The sequence below is a fragment of the Copadichromis virginalis genome, linkage group LG19, assembly GCF_057382275.1.
Source record: "Copadichromis virginalis isolate Kocher_CV1m ecotype Utaka linkage group LG19, C_Virginalis_male_GT1.1, whole genome shotgun sequence".
NCBI lineage: Eukaryota > Metazoa > Chordata > Actinopteri > Cichliformes > Cichlidae > Copadichromis > Copadichromis virginalis.
In genome coordinates, this window is record NC_140636.1 from 19,730,423 (window position 1) to 19,752,762 (window position 22,340).

General features: G+C 39.7%; 1 protein-coding gene across 2 annotated transcripts in view; it reads right to left on the reverse strand.

Annotated features, from left to right (window-relative positions):
• The window catches only part of alk (ALK receptor tyrosine kinase), a 435,104-nt gene that overhangs the window by 66,523 nt on the left and 346,241 nt on the right, over positions 1-22,340 (reverse strand). For both annotated transcript variants that reach the window (XM_085442295.1, XM_085442294.1), the window contains exon 6: positions 4,343-4,474. In XM_085442295.1, the coding sequence (XP_085298421.1) occupies positions 4,343-4,474 (132 nt within the window). The remainder of the gene's footprint in view (positions 1-4,342; positions 4,475-22,340) is intronic.

Here is a 22,340-nt window from a genome sequence, read left to right on the forward strand (position 1 = left end):
GTATTTAAAATACAAAATATGAGTAACTGTATTCCGTTACAGTTACCGTTTAAAAGGGTGGTATTCAGAATACAGTTACTTTGTTGAAATAAATGGATTACACTGCGGTACTTTCCTGTTTCATTTTGTCGCGGGTCAGGACTGTTTGGGTTTTGTTTGACAGCTACGTTCTGTTGTTCCAGGCGGCAGCGTTACGGTTGCCATGGTTACAGGGCGACACTCTCTCTCTCTCTCTGCGACTGTGTGTTTCCTGGGTGAGAGAGCGCCTTTTCGTTGTTGTGCTAAGCTAACAGGCAGAATGCTACAAGCATAGCTCTAAAGAATGTAGCATCATGGCCAGTGTAGTCCGTGTTGCTGGGAGAATGGACTGCCATACACGTTATGGGTCTGTGAGCGCGAGGAGGGAGAAAAAGGGGAGTGGAAAGGTAGGAGTTGTCATCGAGGAAAAACGGGAGCTGGAAGCATGTAAATATAATAATAACCACTTCAGCCAAGAAGAGTGCCTGACGAGCCCAGTTGTAAGTAAGCTATTAAGACTCGACTGTACGACTGGAGCAGCCTTTCAACGCCTCTCTCTGTCTGTCGCAAGAAAAGTTGACCCACACAACAAAGTAAAGCTATTTTTCGGCTACGAGCCGACAGGGACCCCGCCGTATTAGTCAGAGGTCCCTTTACTACGGTTGGGAGTTGCGGACCTTCAGTAATAGTAATAAATCACACAGCAATAGTACATTCACGTTGTTGTAAAAAGCATGATAATATATTAAGTAATCCAAAGTATTCAGAATACGTTACTGTCATTGAGTAACGTAACGGAATACGTTACAGAATACATTTTGGGGCATGTATTCTGTATTCTGTAATGGAATACATTTTAAAAGTAACCTTCCCAACACTGCCCGTTGCTCCTTATCTGACTTTGTGGGCTTCATCGAATTATTACAGGCTACAACATTTTGATTTAATGTCCATCAATGAAACCTCAACTACTGTTAACCAAGTATTTAGGGTTAAGCATCTATCTATCTATCTATCTATCTATCTATCTATCTATCTATCTATCTATATATATATATATATATATATATATATATATATATATATATATATAGATATATAGATATATATATATATATATATATATGGTTGTCTAATATATCAGCAATGGTTGACTACTGACTCCAATCTTCTATTTTCAGTACGTTGTAGAGAAAGTCATAAAAAAAAACCCACGCTTAACTTGAACTTGAGTTTCAATCTGGCTTTTGAGTCTCGACAGCCTGACTGAGATGAATATGATATGTCTAGAGGCCAACAAATGTTTTTAGTTACTTGATCAGAGGGCTGTTTCTGATACATTTGATCACCAAATTCTTTTAACTTTCACATTATATTGGTAAGGTTTTGAACCAGTTTGCCAATTAACTTTCTGGCAGATGGTTCTTTGTACCAACAGATGACTCGCTAAGCACCTTACAAAAATAAATTTTTGTGCCTTTATTTTTCTACCTCTGCCAAAGGAGGTGGGGCTTCTGTGTGTAGTTGCCATTTCTTTGTTTGCCCGTCGGCAGCATTAAGGAAAATACTGTCAGGTTGATTTGCTGTTAGAGAGGTGCAGCACAGGCAAAGGAAAAAATAAATAAATTTCAGAAATCAAAGTTTTGAGCTCTAATTGCTCTAATATATTAAGTAATCCAAAGTATTCAGAATACGTTACTGTCATTGAGTTACTCTAATCTGTCATTCTTAAATGACAGATTAGAGCAACTGTAAATGAAAGTCGAAACAAGATAAGTGATCAGATGTGTTACGGTGTAAGACTCTGGATTGAAATGTGGTGCAAGGTGGGTAGCATGGTACAAACTTCACTTTCTGGCGAGCCAGGGGACCTGAAACAGTTTACAAAATCATTAGGGTTTAGGTGAGAACAGACACCGTAACAAGCACATTAGTAGCTTCACCTCCATTTTTCTTGGTTACAGTCCCACCCTAATGCATTATTATTCCTTATGAAAAACAACTAGCACTTCACTACGATTATTCTGCCATAAGAATGTGTCTTGAACCCGTTTAAACGATCAACCAGTATTGTTGTTTCTCTTGCGGTGTCATCAACATACACGCTAGGAGAAGAAAAGAAAATTAAAAGAAATCTGTCTTCAATTTTGCAACTTTCTACCGCATCGTGATTGCACCAGACACCTGGTGGGAGGCAACCTGTCTCCAAACATTCACGGTGTGACTCGGACTGATTGGTGAAAGTCTGGAAATAACTGCTGCGTCATTAATAAACACAGAAAGGTTGCCAACATGTTCCAAACTAGCAGAGTCAGCCTGCGCCAGTGAGCGTAATGTATCTCTTTGCAGCAGGGGACTTAAATCAAGTGGTTGCACTCTGCTGAAATATTCTTATGGAAAAACAAAGTGATCGAGCTACGTCATACTGCAATAAAATTTTTGTCCTGCAGCAACTACGTCAACATTTTTAGTGGAATTTCTGTTTCAGATCTATGAGATTCTGGCTGGACTCTGATTTGATTTGTGATTTTTTTCCAGTTTATCATCACAAACAGACTCCATCTAATAGCAAACTTGACCCCATGCAGTCACCAACTGATAGCAGACTGACTCCCAAAAAGGCAATCAAAGCTATCACAGATAAACAAGCAAAGAAAACCATCAGCACTAGCAATACTGCAGCAGAGTCTCAAACATCAGTACTGTGAATTCCTACATGGATCCAGCTTTAACAGCATTTTGAGATGGTAAACTAGTGTTGGAAAGAAGTGGGGTGTCTGCAGAATTTCAGCAGACTCAGGCCAACCAGAGGAAGTTCTCTAACAAGGAGTGTAGGATGTGTTCATGTGTAATGATGCTGAAGTAGGATGGCGAGGAAGAGCCACAGGGACTTGGTTGTTCTTATATGTCAGGAATCTTTGTGATTGACACATGCTAAGTTTGTTCCTCCGGCCTTCTTTCTGCTTTTCCCCCCGTTAATGAACTTTGAACAGCTCATGAAGGATTTAAATAGATCAAATCCAGTGACGATAACTTGTGGATATCACAGACAATACCGTATCAGAGAGGGAATGCTGTGATTTAGCCAGCAGGGGTGATTATTACAAGTGGTAGTGATGTAAATGGAGCAAATATAGAACTTAAGCTACAGTAGTAGAAAAGTGCAAGGATAGACTGAGGAATGAACATATGGATAATTAGCCCTTGTCCTTAATTAAAAAGGATAAAGACTGTTACTTTTAAAAAAGCAGAGACGGAAACAGAACCTTAATTCAGAGCAAATGACAGCTGGCCTTCATGCCTTCATGCACTCTCAGCATTACAAAAGCACAAAGTGGAAAAGGTGTGCGGAAATGCACTCAGAACAATCAGCCTCTCTCTGCAGAACCCATTAGTTTGTGTCAAATATTACACATGAGTTTCCATGCTCTGTTTGTTACTGATGTACGAGTGTGCAGCCACCAGTCTGATTAATGTCTTGAAAACACAATTCAGGAATATTGCTACGACGTGTACAAACCGGCTTTGTGTTTTACTGATTGTTACTTATGCTCAGATGTCCAAGTAAATCTTATGAAATCAAAATGTTACACACACATTGTATTCAAATGGAGATTATACCCCTGAGTTAGCCCCTCAGGCCAATTAGGACTGATAAGTCCTCCTTCAGTAGAAAGAGAGACTGTGCCTGGCTGGGATTTTCACCCTCTTATCTTTCAGCTCTCATTGTTAGCAAACCTATACACACGAGGGAGCAGCCATCATTTTAATAAGCACCACATGGGAGGCTGACCTGCACTGTGGGCAAATTAATTTTGCTCAGTATAGTATGGATGAAGAACTCTGAAATCAAGCTACAACATATGTAGGGGTTAAAGATCTCAACGGCGTGGTTATAAGTCACAGAAACAACACAAATACATTCAGGTAGGACTAAAAAAAGATCCTCGGGACTCACACGCACATAGACACACACAAACAGCGAGGCCTGGGGGACTTCACTTGTGAATGAGATGTCAGCATAGTTTGGTAGTGTTCCTCCTAGGCCTCGAGAAAAGCACAAAACAAATGTGCAAAGAGATAGAAATAACAGCTACAGAATATGTCAAGGGTGAGAAATGCTCGCCAAGCTGGCTTTTTTTTATTGGCCTTTCCCTGTGCTTCTCTTTCAGGAAAAGCTCATGAAGACGCTCCGTTGCTGCTCTGCTGGGCAGGAAGCAACAGCTTCATTAAAGGAGGCTCACCACAGCTGACCGACTTCAAGTGCGCTGTTTTTATCCAAAAACACAGAAAGGGCAGCGGCCCCTGCGTAGGGTGTACTCACGACACACGTTGCCTTCGTCGTCGCCGAGCGGGCAGTCTGTACTGAAGTCACAGAGTTTGTCCAGTGGGATCTCAGGCCCGTTGTTACAGTGGTACTGGCCTTCCAGTGTGATGTTCATGCTGGGCGAGGATGCTAAACAGAGAAGAAAGAAATAGAAATTGACATAATGGTTTGCAGGAGATATTCTAGCACTTTGGCACTGTGTGTGAAAACAAAGCATTTTCACAGCTCAGGTAGAGTTTAGGAGATGTTTTGCTTGTTGGCAGCAGAATCAAAAGAATGCACTGCAAAAAACAACAAATGACAAAAACCCCTCATCTTTGGAGAGAAGGAAAAATGTCTCCCAATTTAGGTTTAAGTTCAGACTGATGTGTTATTTATATGTTATTTTCTTGCTGACTCAGATAAATATACGGTTACGACATAAGAGTTTATCAGTGAGTAATAACGGCTAATATAACCCCTGAGTGTAAACCTTGTGTTACATCAGCTGACTGCCAGCACCATCATGATCAACTTGGCTTACGCAGTATGAGCATCTGGCTTTGAATACAGTACACATCCATCAGACAAGGAACACAAACACCAAAGAGAAAAGAAAAAAAAACATGACCCAGATACAGTTAGCAGATACACATGGAGTGGGAGAACACACATAATAACAAAGGCACCAATTGATATCACCGGTCTCAGCAACTCAATTGTAACCAGGAGCATTTGCATATCTATGCAAATCAGAAAAGTGATATCTCACCTTCACCTTAATAATCAGAAACTGATCACAGCAAAGAGAACAAAACAGACAGGCGGAAAGAAAAAACAAAAAAACTGTACACTGATGGGAATCTTGTTTTTTTCCAACGTCTCTCATGGAGGAAAAAAAAATGGGAAGTGATTCTTATCATGACTGACTGGCTGCGCCTACTGTAGTCTGTCCTTGATCTGTAATATGCAGATTTGTTCTCTGCTCAGATGAACTTGGAGTTAAAGCCTGATAACGATTTCAAGGCAGGAGAGGCAGCGTGCAGCACAGGCTGGTAGCTGAGACAACTATTCGGGCAAAATTTCATCATGAAGTTTGTAATGAATTAACTTTTTGTTTTTCCATTTTGCATTATGTTCTGCGTGACATGATGATAAAACCTTTGGCACCATTTCTGCATCACAGGCTTGCAGAAAATATGCAAGACCAAGTTAAATTGCAGGATAAATCCACTTTTATAATCCCTTACTCTTTGTTCGAATTGATTTAGGTTTATTTAGATGGCACCGAGTGACAACAATAGTTATCTCAAGGCACATTTATATAATTTATATGATAAACACGCACCAGCATAACAGACTGAAACCAAATGACACCTTATAAGCAACCACTTAGCGACAGTAGGGAGATGGAAAAAAATAAGCATTCCGTTTAAGAGCAAGAAATCTTCAACAAAGGCAGTTTTTCAGAATGCTTTTTGGACACCCTGATAATAAAGAAATGCAACAGTCCATCCTCAAAGTTGGATTTAGTGTCTCAGGGTGATACTGACTAACTCTGAGACAGGATTTTTCTCAATTTTATGCTACACTTCACTATAGGTTGAAAGAAGCGGTCACAGAAACATGTTTTGTATGTGGAGTGAAAGACATAATCTTGGCTCATAATATTACAGGAGGTCAATATAAGTAGATACATTGCAATTATTACAATAAGCCAGTTTCATTCAGGTCCACAATAATCAAACGAATATTTGAGCATGCAGTTCTTTAAATTTAAAGATATGACTTATTTCTGGAACCTCCATCTCCTTCCATGCCCATATATGGAAATCCTGAGCAGCCATCAGTGAGGACAGAAGGAGGAGCTGGGGTGGAGATGGGTTGCAAAGCAGTATGCAGATGCGCACCAGGTATGGGTCAGCTAAAGGAGGCTAAATATTGAGCCTTATATGAGATTTACTAATTGGAAGTGTAGAAGGGCATCAGCTGGGTTGTCAGTTGATGTGGACTAGTATTGATCTGCCTGAACTTTGTGGCCAGCCATAACTAATGCAATGCGGGATTTTCATCTGAAGTGAGGAGCAAGTTAGAGGTGATCCAGGGCATTAAGTCTTTAGATTATCTTTATAGTTTAATTACTTTGTATCATCCAGCATCACAGATAAGTATAGGCGGGTAACTGCGCAGCACTGGTGAGAGCATTGTTTTAATATATCACTGGCTTAAACCAGTGAAAGCCACAAGTCAATATGTATGTCAAAAGGAAACAAAGCAAACAGCAAGAAAAATGCTAAAGCTCATTCATCCACAATATTAGTATCATATTTTAATGAACTTCTTGCTTTCAGTTCTTTCAGTGCACCTTACCAATAAAGGCTAATAAAAAAAACATAATTACTATAAGTGGATGCAGGTGTTGACATAAAGAACATAAAGATGTGGTAATAGATTGAATATGTCTCAGATAACATTTGGATAAGCAAACATCTAATTAGTTGCACAGGAATTACTGTCTACTTAGTGTGCAACATTTCACACTTATGCCGTATTCTCACCTCTTTTTTTTTCTCCCACATTGTGGTGGAGAAAAACTTACGGCCCAGCAGGAAACTGGCACAGTGAAGTCTTTGGCTTAGAAAGAGAGGGTGCCATTTTTATTGGACAAAACACATTAGTCAGAGGCCTCCCACAGCACACCATTGTGGTAAGAAAGTCACATTAACATGTCAGTGAGTAATCCAGTTCAAACCCCTTTAAAGCCTGGCCTGATTAAATGACTGATAACGAGTCTGCTTAATGTCAGTGTTTGTGAAGTGCATTCCTGAGCTTTGTTTTGTTTTTTTTACAAACTAAATGGAGCACATGCTTGCACACACGAAGCTGCAGACTCGCTAACATGTGAAATTCACGGAGGAACGGAGAAAAAGGCAAATACAGTATTTTATTCAAATGAGGGTAGGCGAAGTCTTGTTTGCCTAGCGCCCAGTGTGGGGGTATAGATGTGGTTTTGCTATGTGTATTCAGTCATGCTCAACACATGTATTATGCATTGCTTGTGCTCACTGGCTTCCTTTCTGTATAATGTTGACACCGCAAGCTGAGCGATTTATCAAGAAAGGGAAAAAAAGTTACCAAGAGTACAGTGAAGCCTTCGGACGATGTATGTAAATTCATCAATTTATCTTAGTTTGATGACAGTGGAGTAAAAAGTATCAGTATAAAAGTGGCAGTGTCACTAACTTACTATTCTGTGTGCCGGTCATTTATGAATGAATGTATTTTCTAAAAGTTAATTTAAAAAAAAGTCATTGGACACACTGACCTATGAATCATCATTCATAAAAAAAAGCCAGCATTGTGTTTACAATGTGCAGAATGTACAAAACAATAAAAAAAAAAACTGGAGAGGCCGAAAACACTACACAGGACCTAAGAGATGCATCTGGACCTTCAATTGATCCATCTAACGTTCACTGAAGCCTCATTAGTAATGGTCTCAATAGAAAGGCGGTTATCAAAGAAGGGGAAACAGGAGAAAAGGCCAAATTACACAGGAACTGGATTGAAAATAAGTCTTAAGGAGTGATCAGCCATCTATAAAACATGGTGAAGGTGCTGTGATGGTTTGGTGTGGAATTTCAGCCAGTGATGTTGGGGATCTTGTAAAAACTGAAATTAGAATTATAAGTGCAGAAAAGTACAGTCAGATTTTGATCCACCATGTAAAATTTGGCAAATATCTGATTGGTAGTGGCTTCATTTTTCAGTATAATGATCCCTTACCCACTGCCAGTGCAGTAAAAGCATACCTAGATAGAAAAACACACAAAGTAACACTATCAATTATGAATTGACCTCCTCAAGCCCAGACCTCAACATTATTGAAGCAGTGTGGGATCATCTGAAGGCTGCCAACATCCAAAAGGAAGCTTTGAATGGCCTTCAATAAGCCCGGAGAACTCTTCCTGTGGTCTATTTAAATAAATTACAAGAAAGCTACCTCAGAGACTTCAGGCTGTGTTGAAGAATAAAGCTCTTCATACCAAATATTGACCTTAAAGCTCACTAAAACTGTACAAACTCTATTGTATGTGTATATGCTGTATTTTCATATATGTTTGGACATTTCAATAAATTGATGCACCTGTTTCCCATAGTCCTATGAAAATATAAAGAAACAGGGGGAGTCTTGGGACTCTGGCACAGTATTGTAGCAAAAACAAAAAGAAATTAAACCCTTTAAGTCTGATTGCAACAAGTGCAAATCCCTTTAAGGCTGGGTGCAACATTTGCAAGCCTCTCAACTACGACGTTTTTGAAATGTAAGCATATAAAACTTTCTTAAATCGCGTACGGCTCTGAAAGGAAAAACACGCCGCCGTCACAGCGGGTCCTAAAGGGATATTCACTTTTATCCAGTGACAAAGCAAACCATTTCGGAGTTCAACAAAGATGCTGGATTTCTGTCACAGGAGGGGAAAAGAGCTATGGGATAAGTTTCCATAAAATTACACAAATATTCTCAAGACAGACTCATCGTCTCGAGACAATTCAGCCTTTGCTTTTTTATATCTGCACATTATATTTTCAGTGAAATTATGTAGAACATAAATGGGCAACTTCTTTTTCCAAAATAATGCTAGCGGCATCACTGACTTGTTTTCCAAGCTCGACTAGATTTCAGAGTCAGAGTCGGAGGATTGTACTGACACTGGTATCCAGAAACAGGAGAGACCGTTAGAGAACACTTTGCTGTTATATTACTTCTCAGCTATGGTGCTTTTGTGTAAGGGGAGTGTGCTGAACCCATTCTTCACAATCTAAAGCATTCAGGTTATCACAGCTGACTGTTAACAACTATTAATGGATGACTGGTGAACAATTAACAAGTAACTAGACAAGAGTCATTTAGAAAGTACAATCAATAGGCAGCGGGAGTCACTTCACTAGTCCATCATAGTTAAAAGCTGCTTCCAGAGAGAGTGTGCAGGCCTCAGTGTGTCACTATTATTTAATTACTGCTACGTGACTTGTTGGATATCCTGGAAGACCTTCTGTATCCTCTGAGGACATAGTAAACAGGGGGAACAATATTTTGTTTTTGTATGCCAATGTAAAGTCTCATTAAAACCTTTTTGATAACAGCTCTGCAATACTTTGGATCTGAGTGCTTTATCATTTCTCTAAACAGAATTAAATTAATTTCAATTTAATTAAAAATGGGGAAAAAGAGCAGCTTTTAAGTTAAATATGGTTTTTGTGCATTTCACTGCCAGTTGATCATGTTTGAGTTCAGACGTGTGCTCAGTGGAGTTTAGCGTTTCGTGTTTGTCATCTAATTATAAGCCAAGTTGTTCTATTTCTTTTAAAAAAACAACCTTTTATTCGTGCCATCTGCTTACAGGATGAAAATCGAAGAGGCTTCATCTACAAGATCAAAAGCAAAATTAATTTAGAGCACAAATTTTGAAAAAATGACTTAGATGTCCAAACATGTCTTAAATGCAGTTTCCTAAAAACCTGTTGAGGTCACTGACTGCAAAAATGTGCAATTTCTATTTATTTCTTTTAATGGTTTAAACATTGTTTGAATGTGCTGTTTGTCTCCCGACAAATGTAGACTGAATGTAGCAAAAATTTCATGAAAATGAAAAATATAGAACTTGATTAATAATGTGTAAACAAATGAATACACAAACATCTCCGGCCAACCAAAAGATGAGAAGAATAATACTTAGACAAAGTTTTAAAGTCAGAGAAAACATTTATTTGCATTGGCTCGTGCCAAAGCCAAACAATGGCTTAGGATGGGTTTTCTGGTTCAAGCATTTCCCTTATGGCAGAAACTGAAGCACCAGTGAGCTCAGCTGAAATCAATTCAACAATAGTACTTAACATTTTAGTGTTTTTGCATAACCCTAATAAAGATATCGCGTTTAGATTCCACTGATAGAGACATTACACTTGGCGAGATATCAAAAGATCTTGCAAACCAGTTTGCCTTGCCATTTGAATAAAACTTCTGACATGGTTTGGTGGATATCGCTTGTAGATTTGAATACAAACAGACGCATCCTTGTTGAAGACAAGCTGCAAAAACACAATCTGGAGTCATAGAGAGGGTAGACTCATCCAGAAATTAATATGGTTTTTGTTTTCCTACAGATGAGCAAGCACGTCAGTCACATCGTAAAATCCCTCTGTGTGCTCTAAAACAACAACAACAACAAAACCAGTCTGAAGAACCGCCTGGCTTGAGATCTGCTTGTGCTTCGTGTGGATAGAATGCCAATAAGCAGAAAAGGAAACACAACAGAAACAATATCTTTGCAGACTTGATTGAGTCTAGCAGATGATTCAGCAGTAGTTAGAAGTCATTTATCCGATTTTGGTCATTCATTACTTCGCAATCTTCCATCTTAAGTGCCATAATGGTGGCCTGTCCTCTGTCACAGGGGACAAAAATCTAAAGGAGCCCGAGCACGGGTGGTGCAACTATCTTGCCACCCCATTAATGGCAAAATTTAACGATATTTATGGAGATTTACAGTGGCTGCAATACTCAAGATGGATGCAGCTGGGTTTCCCGCTGGACAGTCGACAGGACAAGAAGTATTCGCTCATGAATTCAATTAACTGCACACAGCCACGCTCGATTGGGCCGAGCTCTGCCCAATCACTATCACTATCTGTCATGCTCCCTGCTGGAGAGAGCCGCACACACTCGAGCAAAGACGGAGAGGGAAAAACATCTATTCTACACTCCTAAGATTTTTTTTCTTTTTTTACTGCAGAAAAATGACAGATATTGTACTGAGTGTAAAATAATACATGTGTACAATATTGTTGGATTACCCATCTGTTTTTCTTTTTTTTAATCTTATATACACACCGGACTCAAACATTGTCCATACATCTCTACTTTTTAGGTTTATTGATATTTTTACTCTGTCTGATCTAAACTATAAATGACAGACGAGATAACAGCCTCAAAACAACGAGCAAGGAAACACTGACGTTATTGAACTGGTTCTAAGAATTCTCAACTACAGCTACACAACAGAGGCCACATTGAGTTTAAGGCAATGTCACAATGTAAAACACTTGGCAACTCTTGAAAAAGTTGAAAGACAGACACAGCACTCTTGATCCGAAAAGCCAAGCATTTTGGCCTCTACCATCTTGGGTCTTTGAAGTGACTGACAAACTGGGGGACACACATATGGCAGCAAGTTCACCAGTCTCAAGATTGCATTACTGCTCTATTGTCTATTTGACTCTACACTGGGACAAATTTACAAAATGATTAACCAAATTAACATTATTATATACTCAGTCTTCAAAATCACAGATAGTAGATAGATAGATAGAGGTAGAAGGATTCTTTTTCACCCTATACACTCAATCTTTATGCAACCTTTGAAGGTTGAAGCGACTTTTGAACTGGCATGCTCTATAGTAATTATTTGCGTTATTGCAGTAAATACACACTGGACCTGGTACAGGTGCAAGGTGTGTTTTGTGTGTCACACACTGTGTCCGCTAGCTAAAGTTACAGTATTTCCCACGGAGAGAAAAGAGTGAACACTAACTTTACAGACAGAAAAAGATGTCCTCATTTCTAATCACATACTGGATCTGTATATGTCTTTTCATAAATTTTGTAATTTAATATTGTAAAACGTCTGCAAAACAAACATAAGTTATACTTAATTTCTGTAATTCAAATGTTGCATGAAAATACTGGAGTTTCTAGCAGGATAAAAAGGTTAGTTTTCTGTACTGTGATGGATTTAGAGTGAAGAACAGTGTGTTGGACTGGTGCACAATGGCTGTGGTGCTTATGGTCTGTACTCAGTCATGTAGCAGAGATTAATTTGCATTTAAGCTTATGAAGATTAGATTCATTCACTGAATTCAACCTTTATACGTTTGGTACAAAGGTAGTATAAACAGAAGGCCCGGGATCCTGAATCGGCCCAGCAAAGACTCCAGTCAGACTCACTGGACGTCTTTGGAAAATGTTAGGGAGGCAAAGATTTTAGACTTTTAATCATATTTTCTTGTATTTTACAGCTTGCCCTACTAACAAAGAGCTCGACCATGCCCATTCACACTGCACCAAAGTAATGAAGTACAAGATATACCTGTACAATTAAATGATAAACAATTAAGGTGCCTGTTTTTTTCACTACTAAAGGTCCACAGTATACAGTATATTAAAAATGCAACATTTTCTGTGGATTAACAAAAACGTTCTGCTTTATAATTCCAGTACGGTTTGGGCAGGAGGCTACCAGAAGATTTTACATCATTTTACACAGCAACTTCTTAAATTTAAACCCAGAGTGCTGACAGATTTCTCTCATTAACTACAGCAGCATTTCTTTATCATGTAGAGAAAACTGAGACTTACTATTGAAATTGCACTTCTTTTTCTTATACTGAGATATCTCAGATTGATTAAATGTGCTGTTATACTCACCCTCTACAATGAAGGCAACAGATAATAGTTATTTTTTTGAAATTCTCTTTCACTGCTTGTGTTCTTCACAACAGATTCAAGCTGAGTACATTTATTAGAACTAGAATTTAGACAGGAATAACATTTATCTTCTCGTACTAATAGTAAGGTTCATTTAACTTTACACAATCCATGGCAGAGCTGTCCGCCAATGCATTACAAAGGCTGTACTTTTTCACTTTTACTCGAGTAAGAAGTTGCTTTAGTACTTTAACATTTACTGGAGTATTTTTTAAACACAGTGTCTGGACTTCTACTTAAGTAAAGAATGTCTGTACTTTTGCCATCTCTGTAATACTTGACCTTAAAAAATGGAATATTAAAGTTTGGTTTCTGTGTAAGTACTATAAAATAAATTCTACTTGATTTGACACTCTCTATACACAAAAATGAGCGGAAAAGGTTCCTCTTGTGGTGGAACAACAGCTATACTAAACAAGCCCATTCTAAGAGCTGTCATTGAACGTAGTTCTTGCACTGTGGGCACAAAAGATAGAAGTACTTTCTACAAGTTAGTAGAAATCTCAGAAAGTTCCGGTGTGCACTGCACACGGTTGAAAAACAGGTATTTAAATATAAAACTATAATTTGCATATGTGTAACTTTGTTTTGTTGTTGACTTTCACACAGTTATAATGATGCTGTATAATTCTTAGCATTGTTTCCTCTGGTTATTTTTCTCAGTTTGGTTGCCCGTGGTCTGACTTCATAAGACATTTTATACCACCAGAAAGCTTTCAGGAAAATAATATCAACATTAGAGCCAGTGGAAAATTTCTCTCAATGTGTTTTTTTTTTCTTTTATCTGCAATGTTGTGGTCATTTCCTTAAAGTATACAAAAGAGTGAAATTCACAAAGTGCATCATTGTATGACATGCTGGCTGTTCCAACTTTTGTTTCTTGCATTACCACGACTCTGCATCTACAAAGCTAAGTAAACATTGTTACCAACCAATAATACAGATCAGCTTTGACATCAAAGCGTCTTTCCCACAGTCAGGGCGACTGTGGTGAGACTGTAGCCTTTGTTTTGTTTAAAATGATCAGCATTATGCCACGGGGCTTTGATTCCACAGCACTGGCCTTGATGTTTCATATCTTTTTCAGTCTGATGAGCAGGTTTGGGTTTATTTCACGGGAGAAATCATCTCAGTGCACTAACTTTAAGGTAAAAAGTCATAACCACTATTTTTACTCCACTACAGGAAAAATGTTTGCTACCCATTGCTGACACACTGACTTCTTCAGAAGGTGATGCAATATATCAGAGGCTTTTTTAAGGACGTAAATTTTTGTTAATGCTGTTGAAATTTGTACCAGCAATAGATCAAAGTCATAAAACATCATAGAGCAATACTTTTTAGTGCACTGAACAGGATCAGTGAAATCGCTTAAAAACATAGAGCTTCCTCAAGAGTTTGAAGACATTTCAAACAGATAACCATTTAAAAATGAAATATATTGTAGGTTAGGGTTAGGTCATTGGTAGAATGAATATATATATATATATGTATATATATATATATATATATATATATATATATATATATATATATATATATATATATATATATATATATATAAACAAGACTAACAAGACTAGTTAACAAGACTGGCTACGGATACCGACTACGGAACGGAGCAGTTGTCAGCCACCTCCTGTACATGGATGACATCAAGCTGTATGCCAAGAGTGAACGAGACATCGATTCACTGATCCACACTACCAGGCTATACAGCAATGACATTGGAATGTCGTTCGGACTGGAGAAGTGTAGTCGGATTGTAATGAAGAGAGGGAAGGTAGTCAGAACTGAGGGAATTGAACTACCAGAAGGCAACATTGCAGACATAGAGGACAGTTACAAGTACCTGGGGATCCCGCAGACAAATGGGAACCATGAAGAGGCCGCCAGAAAAGCTGCAACCACCAAGTACCTGCAGAGGGTCAGGCAAGTCCTGAGGAGTCAGCTGAATGGTAAGAACAAGATCCGGGCCATCAACACGTACGCCCTGCCCGTGATCAGGTACCCTGCTGGGGTAATAGGCTGGCCAAAGAAGGAGATAGAAGCCACTGACATAAAGACAAGAAAGCTCCTTACCATGCATGGAGGGTTTCACCCCAAGTCCAGCACCCTGAGGCTGTACACTAAGTGGAAGGAAGGGGGCCGGGGACTGGTGAGTGTCAGCACCACAGTCCAGGATGAGACAACGAACATCCAAGAATACATTGGGAAGATGGCCCCAACTGACCAAGTGCTCAGTGAATACCTCAGGCAGCAGAAACCCAAGAAAGAGGAGGGAGACGAGGAACCATCATGGAAGGACAGGCCCCTGCACGGTATGTACCACCGGCAGATAGAGGGGGTGGCTGATATCCAGAAATCCTACCAGTGGCTGGACAAAGCTGGACTGAAAGACAGCACAGAGGCACTAATCATGGCAGCACAAGAACAAGCTCTGAGCACAAGATCCATAGAGGCTGGGGTCTATCACACCAGGCAAGACCCCAGGTGCAGGCTGTGTAAAGATGCCCCAGAGACAATCCAGGGTGCAAGATGCTAGCAGGCAAGGCATACATGGAACGCCATAACCAAGTGGCCGGCATAGTGTACAGCAGGGGTGCTCAATACGTCGATCGCGATCGACCAGTCGATCGCAAAGGTAGTATTGGTAGATCGCATGGCATTAAAAAAATAGATGCCAGCCTATCATCCATCCCGTCACTTGATTGATACAGGGAAGCCAGTCAGATGACATCGGATTTTTTCTGACGCTTAGGTCGCTGCGCAAACAGCGGCGCGAAGTGTAGTAAAACTGACAAGCTAGTCAGCGAGTTAACCCCAATTTTTAGCTCTCGGTTTTTTCTAAACCTAAGAAAGGGTTAAAAATGAGTGAGGGAGCTGGACCAAGTAAGAAGACAAAAACGTATCACTTTCATACGGAATGGGAGGAGGACTTTTTTTTCACGATGTCATTTTCGAAGTGCGTTTGCCTCATCTGCCAGGCTGCCATCGCAATGCCAAAGAAGGGAAATGTGGAGCGGCATTTTCGAACTGTTCACGGAAAATACGACACTACATTCCCGCCGAAAAGCGAGCTAAGAAAGAAAAAGGTGAAGGAACTAAAATCCCAGTTGTCCGGACAGCAGTCATTTTTCACACAACAAACTTCAAAAGCGAAAGCCGCCACCGAAGCATCGTTCCGGGTGAGTCACATCATCGTTAAAAACAAGAAGTCTTTTCAAGATGGAGAGATGGTAAAAGAGGCATTCGTTGAAGCAGCTGACTCATTGTTCCGAGACTTTAAAAATAAGGCAGAAATAACATCTTCGATCAAAGCTCTCCAGCTGTCAAGAAGTACAGTTACACGGCGCTGTGAAGCCATGGCGGAGGATTTAACCCAGCAACTTTGGAAGGACATCGGAGATTGCCAGTGTTTCTCACTGCAGTTGGACGAATCTACGGACGTGAGTGACACAGCCCAGGTGTGCATTTTCATTCGTATGGTGTTTACTGATATCACTGCAAAAGAAGAGCTATTAACAGTCCTGCCCATGAAAGAACAGACGCGAGGAGAGGACATATTTCAGTCGTTCAAAAACTTTATCGAGAAAACCCAGCTCCCAGTGTACAAATTGGTGTCTATTACCACAGATGGAGCACCCGCAATGGTTGGCCGCTTGAATGGATTTATTGCCAAGTGCAGGCAGGACGATGCTTTCCCGGACTTCCTAAATTACCATTGCATAATCCACCAACAAGCGTTATGCGCTAAAATGCTCAACATGAAGGAGATCATGAATGTTGCAACGAAGATCGCCTGTTCTATTCGCGCCAGATCTCTTCAAAGACGGTTATTTCGTGCACATCTGGAGAAGGCTGACTGCGACCACTCTGAGTTGTTGCTACACACTGACGTGAGGTGGCTTAGTCGAGGGAAATTCCTGCAAAGATTTCGAGAGCTCTGTCCGGAGATTAAGGAGTTTTTCCGTGTAGCTGGACAAGCAGAATACATGCAACTTAATGACGGTCAGTGGCTATTAGACTTGGCATTTTTAACCGATCTGACAAACATGTTGAATGACCTTAATCTACAGCTGCAAGGAAAAGACAAAACAGTGATCAACATGATCAGCTCAGTTAATGCTTTCAAACGAAAGATGCAACATCTCTCTTTAAAGCTGCAGCGCCATGATTTGATAAACTTTCAAAACCTGGCGTCAGAGCTGGAGATGCAAGGGATGGCCTGTTTGCAACTTGACAGTGCACGCTACACAGAGCAGATTGACAATTGTCTGTCAGAGTTTGACAAACGCTTTCAAGACTTTTCTTTGCTCGAGCCAGTCGCTACCTTCATGTGCTATCCTTTTCGGGAAGATGCTGATGTCGATTCACTCGCATCAAAAATTGCAAAACTATTTCACCTGAACTCTTCTGGAGTGGAAGATGAGATTTTGACACTACAAGCCGACACTGAGCTGAAGTCCAGAGATCATGGACAGTTCTGGAACTTACTCACAGAAGTAAAGTACCCCAACATGAGGAAATGTGCTGCCTCTTTGACTGCATTATTCGGCTCCACTTATTTATGTGAGTCATCATTTTCCCACATGAACATCATTAAGTCCAAGTAACGTTCCACCATGACTGATGAACATTTGGAAGTGTGTTTGAGGCTGGCCGTCAGCAGCTACTCTCCGGACTATGCATCCCTGGCTGATTCAATTCAGTGCAAGTCATCAGAGTAAACTCAGGTAATGACAAAAAATTTACATTGTTAATTGTGTTGTGAAATATTGGATATTGCAGTTATGCATGTATATACATTGTAGATATAAAGAATCCTCAATATATTTATAAATAAGTATATGTTTTGGATTTTTGTAGTGGGTAGATCATTTTGACTTGGTCATTTTATAAGTAGCTCACATGCGGAAAAAGTGTGAGCACCCCTGGTGTACAGGAACATCTGTGCCGAGTATAACCTGGAAGTCCCAAGGTCAAAATGGGAGATGCCCCCAAGGGTGGTGGAGAATGACCGAGCTAAGATCCTGTGGGACTTCCAGATACAGACGGACAAAATGGTGGTGGCTAACCAACCGGACATAGTGGTGGTAGACAAACAGAAGAAGACGGCCGTAGTGATCGATGTAGCGGTTCCGAATGACAGCAATATCAGGAAGAAGGAACACGAGAAGCTGGAGAAATACCAAGGACTCAGAGAAGAGCTCGAGAGGATGTGGAGGGTGAAGGTAACGGTGGTCCCCGTGGTAATCGGAGCACTAGGTGCGGTGACTCCCAAGCTAGGCGAGTGGCTCCAGCAGATCCTGGGAATAACATCGGAGATCTCTGTCCAGAAGAGCGCAGTCCTGGGAACAGCTAAGATACTGCGCAGGACCCTCAAGCTCCCAGGCCTCTGGTAGAGGACCCGAGCTTGAAGGATAAACCGCCCGCAGGGGCGTGCTGGGTGTTTTTCCATCAGGGTTTGCCAGTTACTGAAAGTGTGTGTGTGGATCTGCCTTAACTTAGTCAATATAAAACTTATAAAGTCTGATTGCTAAAGCCTCAGTCACACACACCTGGAAACTTGCAGGGAACTCCTCGCCAACCTCTTGTCGCTAGGGAAAAATATCTATTCGCCGACTCGTTTGTGAGTGGTTGCTGGCGCCAAAAGGAGCTGCACCAAAAATCTCCTTGTGATTGTTTTCATCACTAGCAGATTACCACTGTCACCCGCATGAAAGTCACAGGCTGTATCCCTCTTTGCACCCAGTTTCACCTAGCATCTGCTAGCAATCTATAGCAACCATTCACCAACTGGTTGGAGAATACAAATTTATTCCCAGTGACATGAGTTTGCTGAGTGGTTTCCTAATGGTCTCTTGGCCTGCGTGACGAGAGCCTTAGCAGTTGATTTTACAGCATCTACCACCAACCTCAAGCAACCACTTGTGTATCCCTCAACCGGTTGACATTTTTCCATAGTGACTGAAGGTTGCCAAGGGGTTGCCAACCAATCCCTAAGCCTGTTTCACTGGGGCTTGAATTCCTCACAAATTCCCTTCTGTTATGTTAAGATAATACTAAGAACTGTACACATTATAGACCAATAAAAGATTTCTGTTGCTATAATCAACAACTGGTTAAGCTACTTCCCAACCCTTCTGTACCTACATAAAAATGATTACATAAAATGTGCTGTTTGATATTAAACGGATAGGAGAAACTCAATAAACAGATTCACCCCAGAAGTCTTCATCCATAAATATGCTTTACAGACTGTAATTAGATTTAATGTTGCTTTAACTTGATTGACTTGTCAATACTAGTTTAAGTCCATAACATCCAGAAATTTCCTCCTCTTTGCCAGGTTTGTGCTGATTCAGACATCTGTTCCATTTGGCGTATGCATGTTGTGAACACTCTACTTGGTGCCCTGGGCCATTTAACACTTGCTCAATATCTTAAAATGAAACTGCCTGTATAGATTGCCTTGGAAAGGTGCCTGCAACAGAAACACAGTTTGGGTTGAGGGGATGCTGCTTGCAGAAAGGCCTAAGGCAAGAGATTAGAGGTAGAATGTGATAAAGCTTAGTACTGCCAGAAAGGCTCTTGTCTTGGCAAGTTGTATCTTATGTTAATTGATGAGCTTTGTTTTCCTGTTTTTAACTTTCTCGTAGTTTTTTGTCCTCGTATATTCTCTCAGTGATCCTAACATGTTTTCAAAAGACTTCAAAGTATCCTCAACAAAATACAAGATCAACAGAAATATCCATATAATTAGCTCCAGGTAAATCTCACAAATAGATGGACTTCTGATTGCCTTCAAGGCTCCTAAAGGCTTTGAACGCAAAGTAAATGATAACTTCTTTTTAATATAAGCTTAATTTATTTATGAAGTAGAGATCTGTGATCAAAAGCTGTATTTTTATAGTGCTCTTTTAAGCCAGACCGTGAGGCACAGTATAACAAGTACTCTGCTAGTAAACTCTGATACAACCAGGAGTTGAACAACCAAAACTAATTACAGGTTCATCGTATGCTTCTGAAAGTTCCTTATTAATACCAGACAATATATCATCATGTTGCCTAGCAGCCACATAACAATGGACTAAAATCTGCAGACAGGACAGTGGACCAGTGATTGCAAAATATAAAGATCACCTTATAAATATACGTTAAAGGAACTACACTGAATATTTGGGTTTTTTCATCCCTTTTAAGTGGTGTTGCCCAATCTCTCTCTCTCTCTCTCTCTCTCTCACACAAACAGACACACACAAACACAGTACATTATGAAGAACACTGGTATTAGATGAGCAACTTGTGTCCTATATTTAATTAAATGTTAAACTGGAATTATGTACAAACTATATTAAATGCAGCAGACATTTTGTCTTTTCTCGTGGCCCAACAACATTATTTGACTTGATTTTATTATTTAATTTTATTTGACTTTTAGAGTGAAATTAGACACTCATTGAATCAGGAAAAAAATTATATGTCCACACGCCTAGCTAATTTGTGTCAGCCAATAAACAACCTGTATCAATCAACAAGATGGTAACATAATTACATTAATGGGAATTCCATATACTATCAACATAAGATAAAAAGAATAACTACCAAATGTTTTTTCCTGTACAAAAAATGTACTACATTTAATGTATGTAACTGACACCAAACATACTGTTTAACTGCCACTGAACAACATGAACTCTATGTGGGTTAAATATCTAATCCATAGAGCATTAAATACATGTTATTTATGCTTCTTCATATTACAGTTTATGAACTGCAAGCAGACAGTATAGACATCCAACTAAATTGGTTTATTACATTAGGCATGATTAGATTGATATTAAAACAGATTAGCTGTGATTTTTGAAGCTCAGCCTGAAAGAGTTACGCATGTGGATGTGTACATTTTGTGGTTTTGTCCTTGTTAGAGGTATGGCAATATGGCAATGCATGTTGGTTGGCTGGTTAGTCGGTCTAACTCTTAATTTCCTAATCAGAGTTAAAGTAAAGTAATCAAACAAATATGAAATTCTGTAGAGACATTCATGGCCCTAACAGGTTGAAATTGTGTTTCATATCTTATTAAATAGAACACTTGATGCTTGTTTTGACTGAAAAAGGAGTATCAAGCAGAGTAGCTACTTTGTTGTTGTTGTGACCATACGGTCATGTGAAAGTTTCCACAGGACCCAAAACTAAGTACTCTCACTGCTTGCATAGAAATTATAAGGGTATTATAATTTCTATGCAAGCAGTGAGAGTACTTATTCATTTGATCATCAACAAGTATGAAAAAATACACACACAATTACTGCTTCCATAGGAATAGGAAGTAAGGATAAGCAGCAGTAAGTGCATTTGACCAACACAAGATTTGGCAGTTTGATGGTCTGGGGCATTCAAGGGTCTATTAATACAATGCAATAACCTTCCAAGAAACGGACATCATAAAATGTTAAAATAAAACAGTGACAGTAGAGTTAGAGAAAGACTGAACAAGTATGGCTTACTCGGGAATACTCCCAGGAGAAATCTCTTTACATTTTCAAAGTTGCTGCTAAAGAAAAATGAATTGTGGAATAATAACCTCATACCAACTGTTATGCACGGTGGTGGAGGGGTAATGACTTGGGTTTGTTTTGGAGCGAAAGCTTGGCTGAAATTTGGTTATGCGACAAGACAGTGATGTATCATCGAATGGCCCACCCAAATGTTCAGAGCTCAACCTGACTGACATGCTGTCATGGTACCTTAAGAAAGCTGTGCATGAATGAATGCCTGCAAACCTTAATGAACTGAAGAAACATTATAAAAAAAAAAGCATGAACCACCACATCAATCTAAAAGGCTGATAAAACTAAATTTGCACCAGACAATATGCTCAGCTTGAGGCTGCAAGAGTGAGATTCACACAACAATAGAGGATACTGTGTCTACATCATACTGGCTCCAGCAAGAGGTTAATGTTAATGAAGAATCTTAGCAACTGCATTGGAGGTTGTGAAATTTGGTATACATATTGTTTTAGAAGGAGATGACACATGTGGCATCATCAGCAGCCTAATTTTTATTTAATCCCTTTAAGGCTTAAAAACACTTTTGAAACAATAGTATTGATATTATTTGGAGCTGTGGCCTGAAAGCTGCCTAGTGCAACATTAGGGGTGTAATATACACGTATTGACACTATGTGGACTAAAATATTGGGCCACACCGCTGAGTCTTTTAATTCAGGTATTTTTAGTCCTGCTAGAGTTACATAAAATCAAGGACCTAGCCAAATGGTCTACATGGAACAAGTAGGTTTGTGAAATTTCTTACCTTGTAGATATTCAAAGAGCAACAGCAAGTGGTATTATTGCAAAGTGGAAGTCTTTAGGAACTACAGCAACTTATCTTACTGTAACTTAAGTGGCAGACAACAGAAAGTTACAGATCAGTTGCTGTTTGCTGAGGCGCCAACGC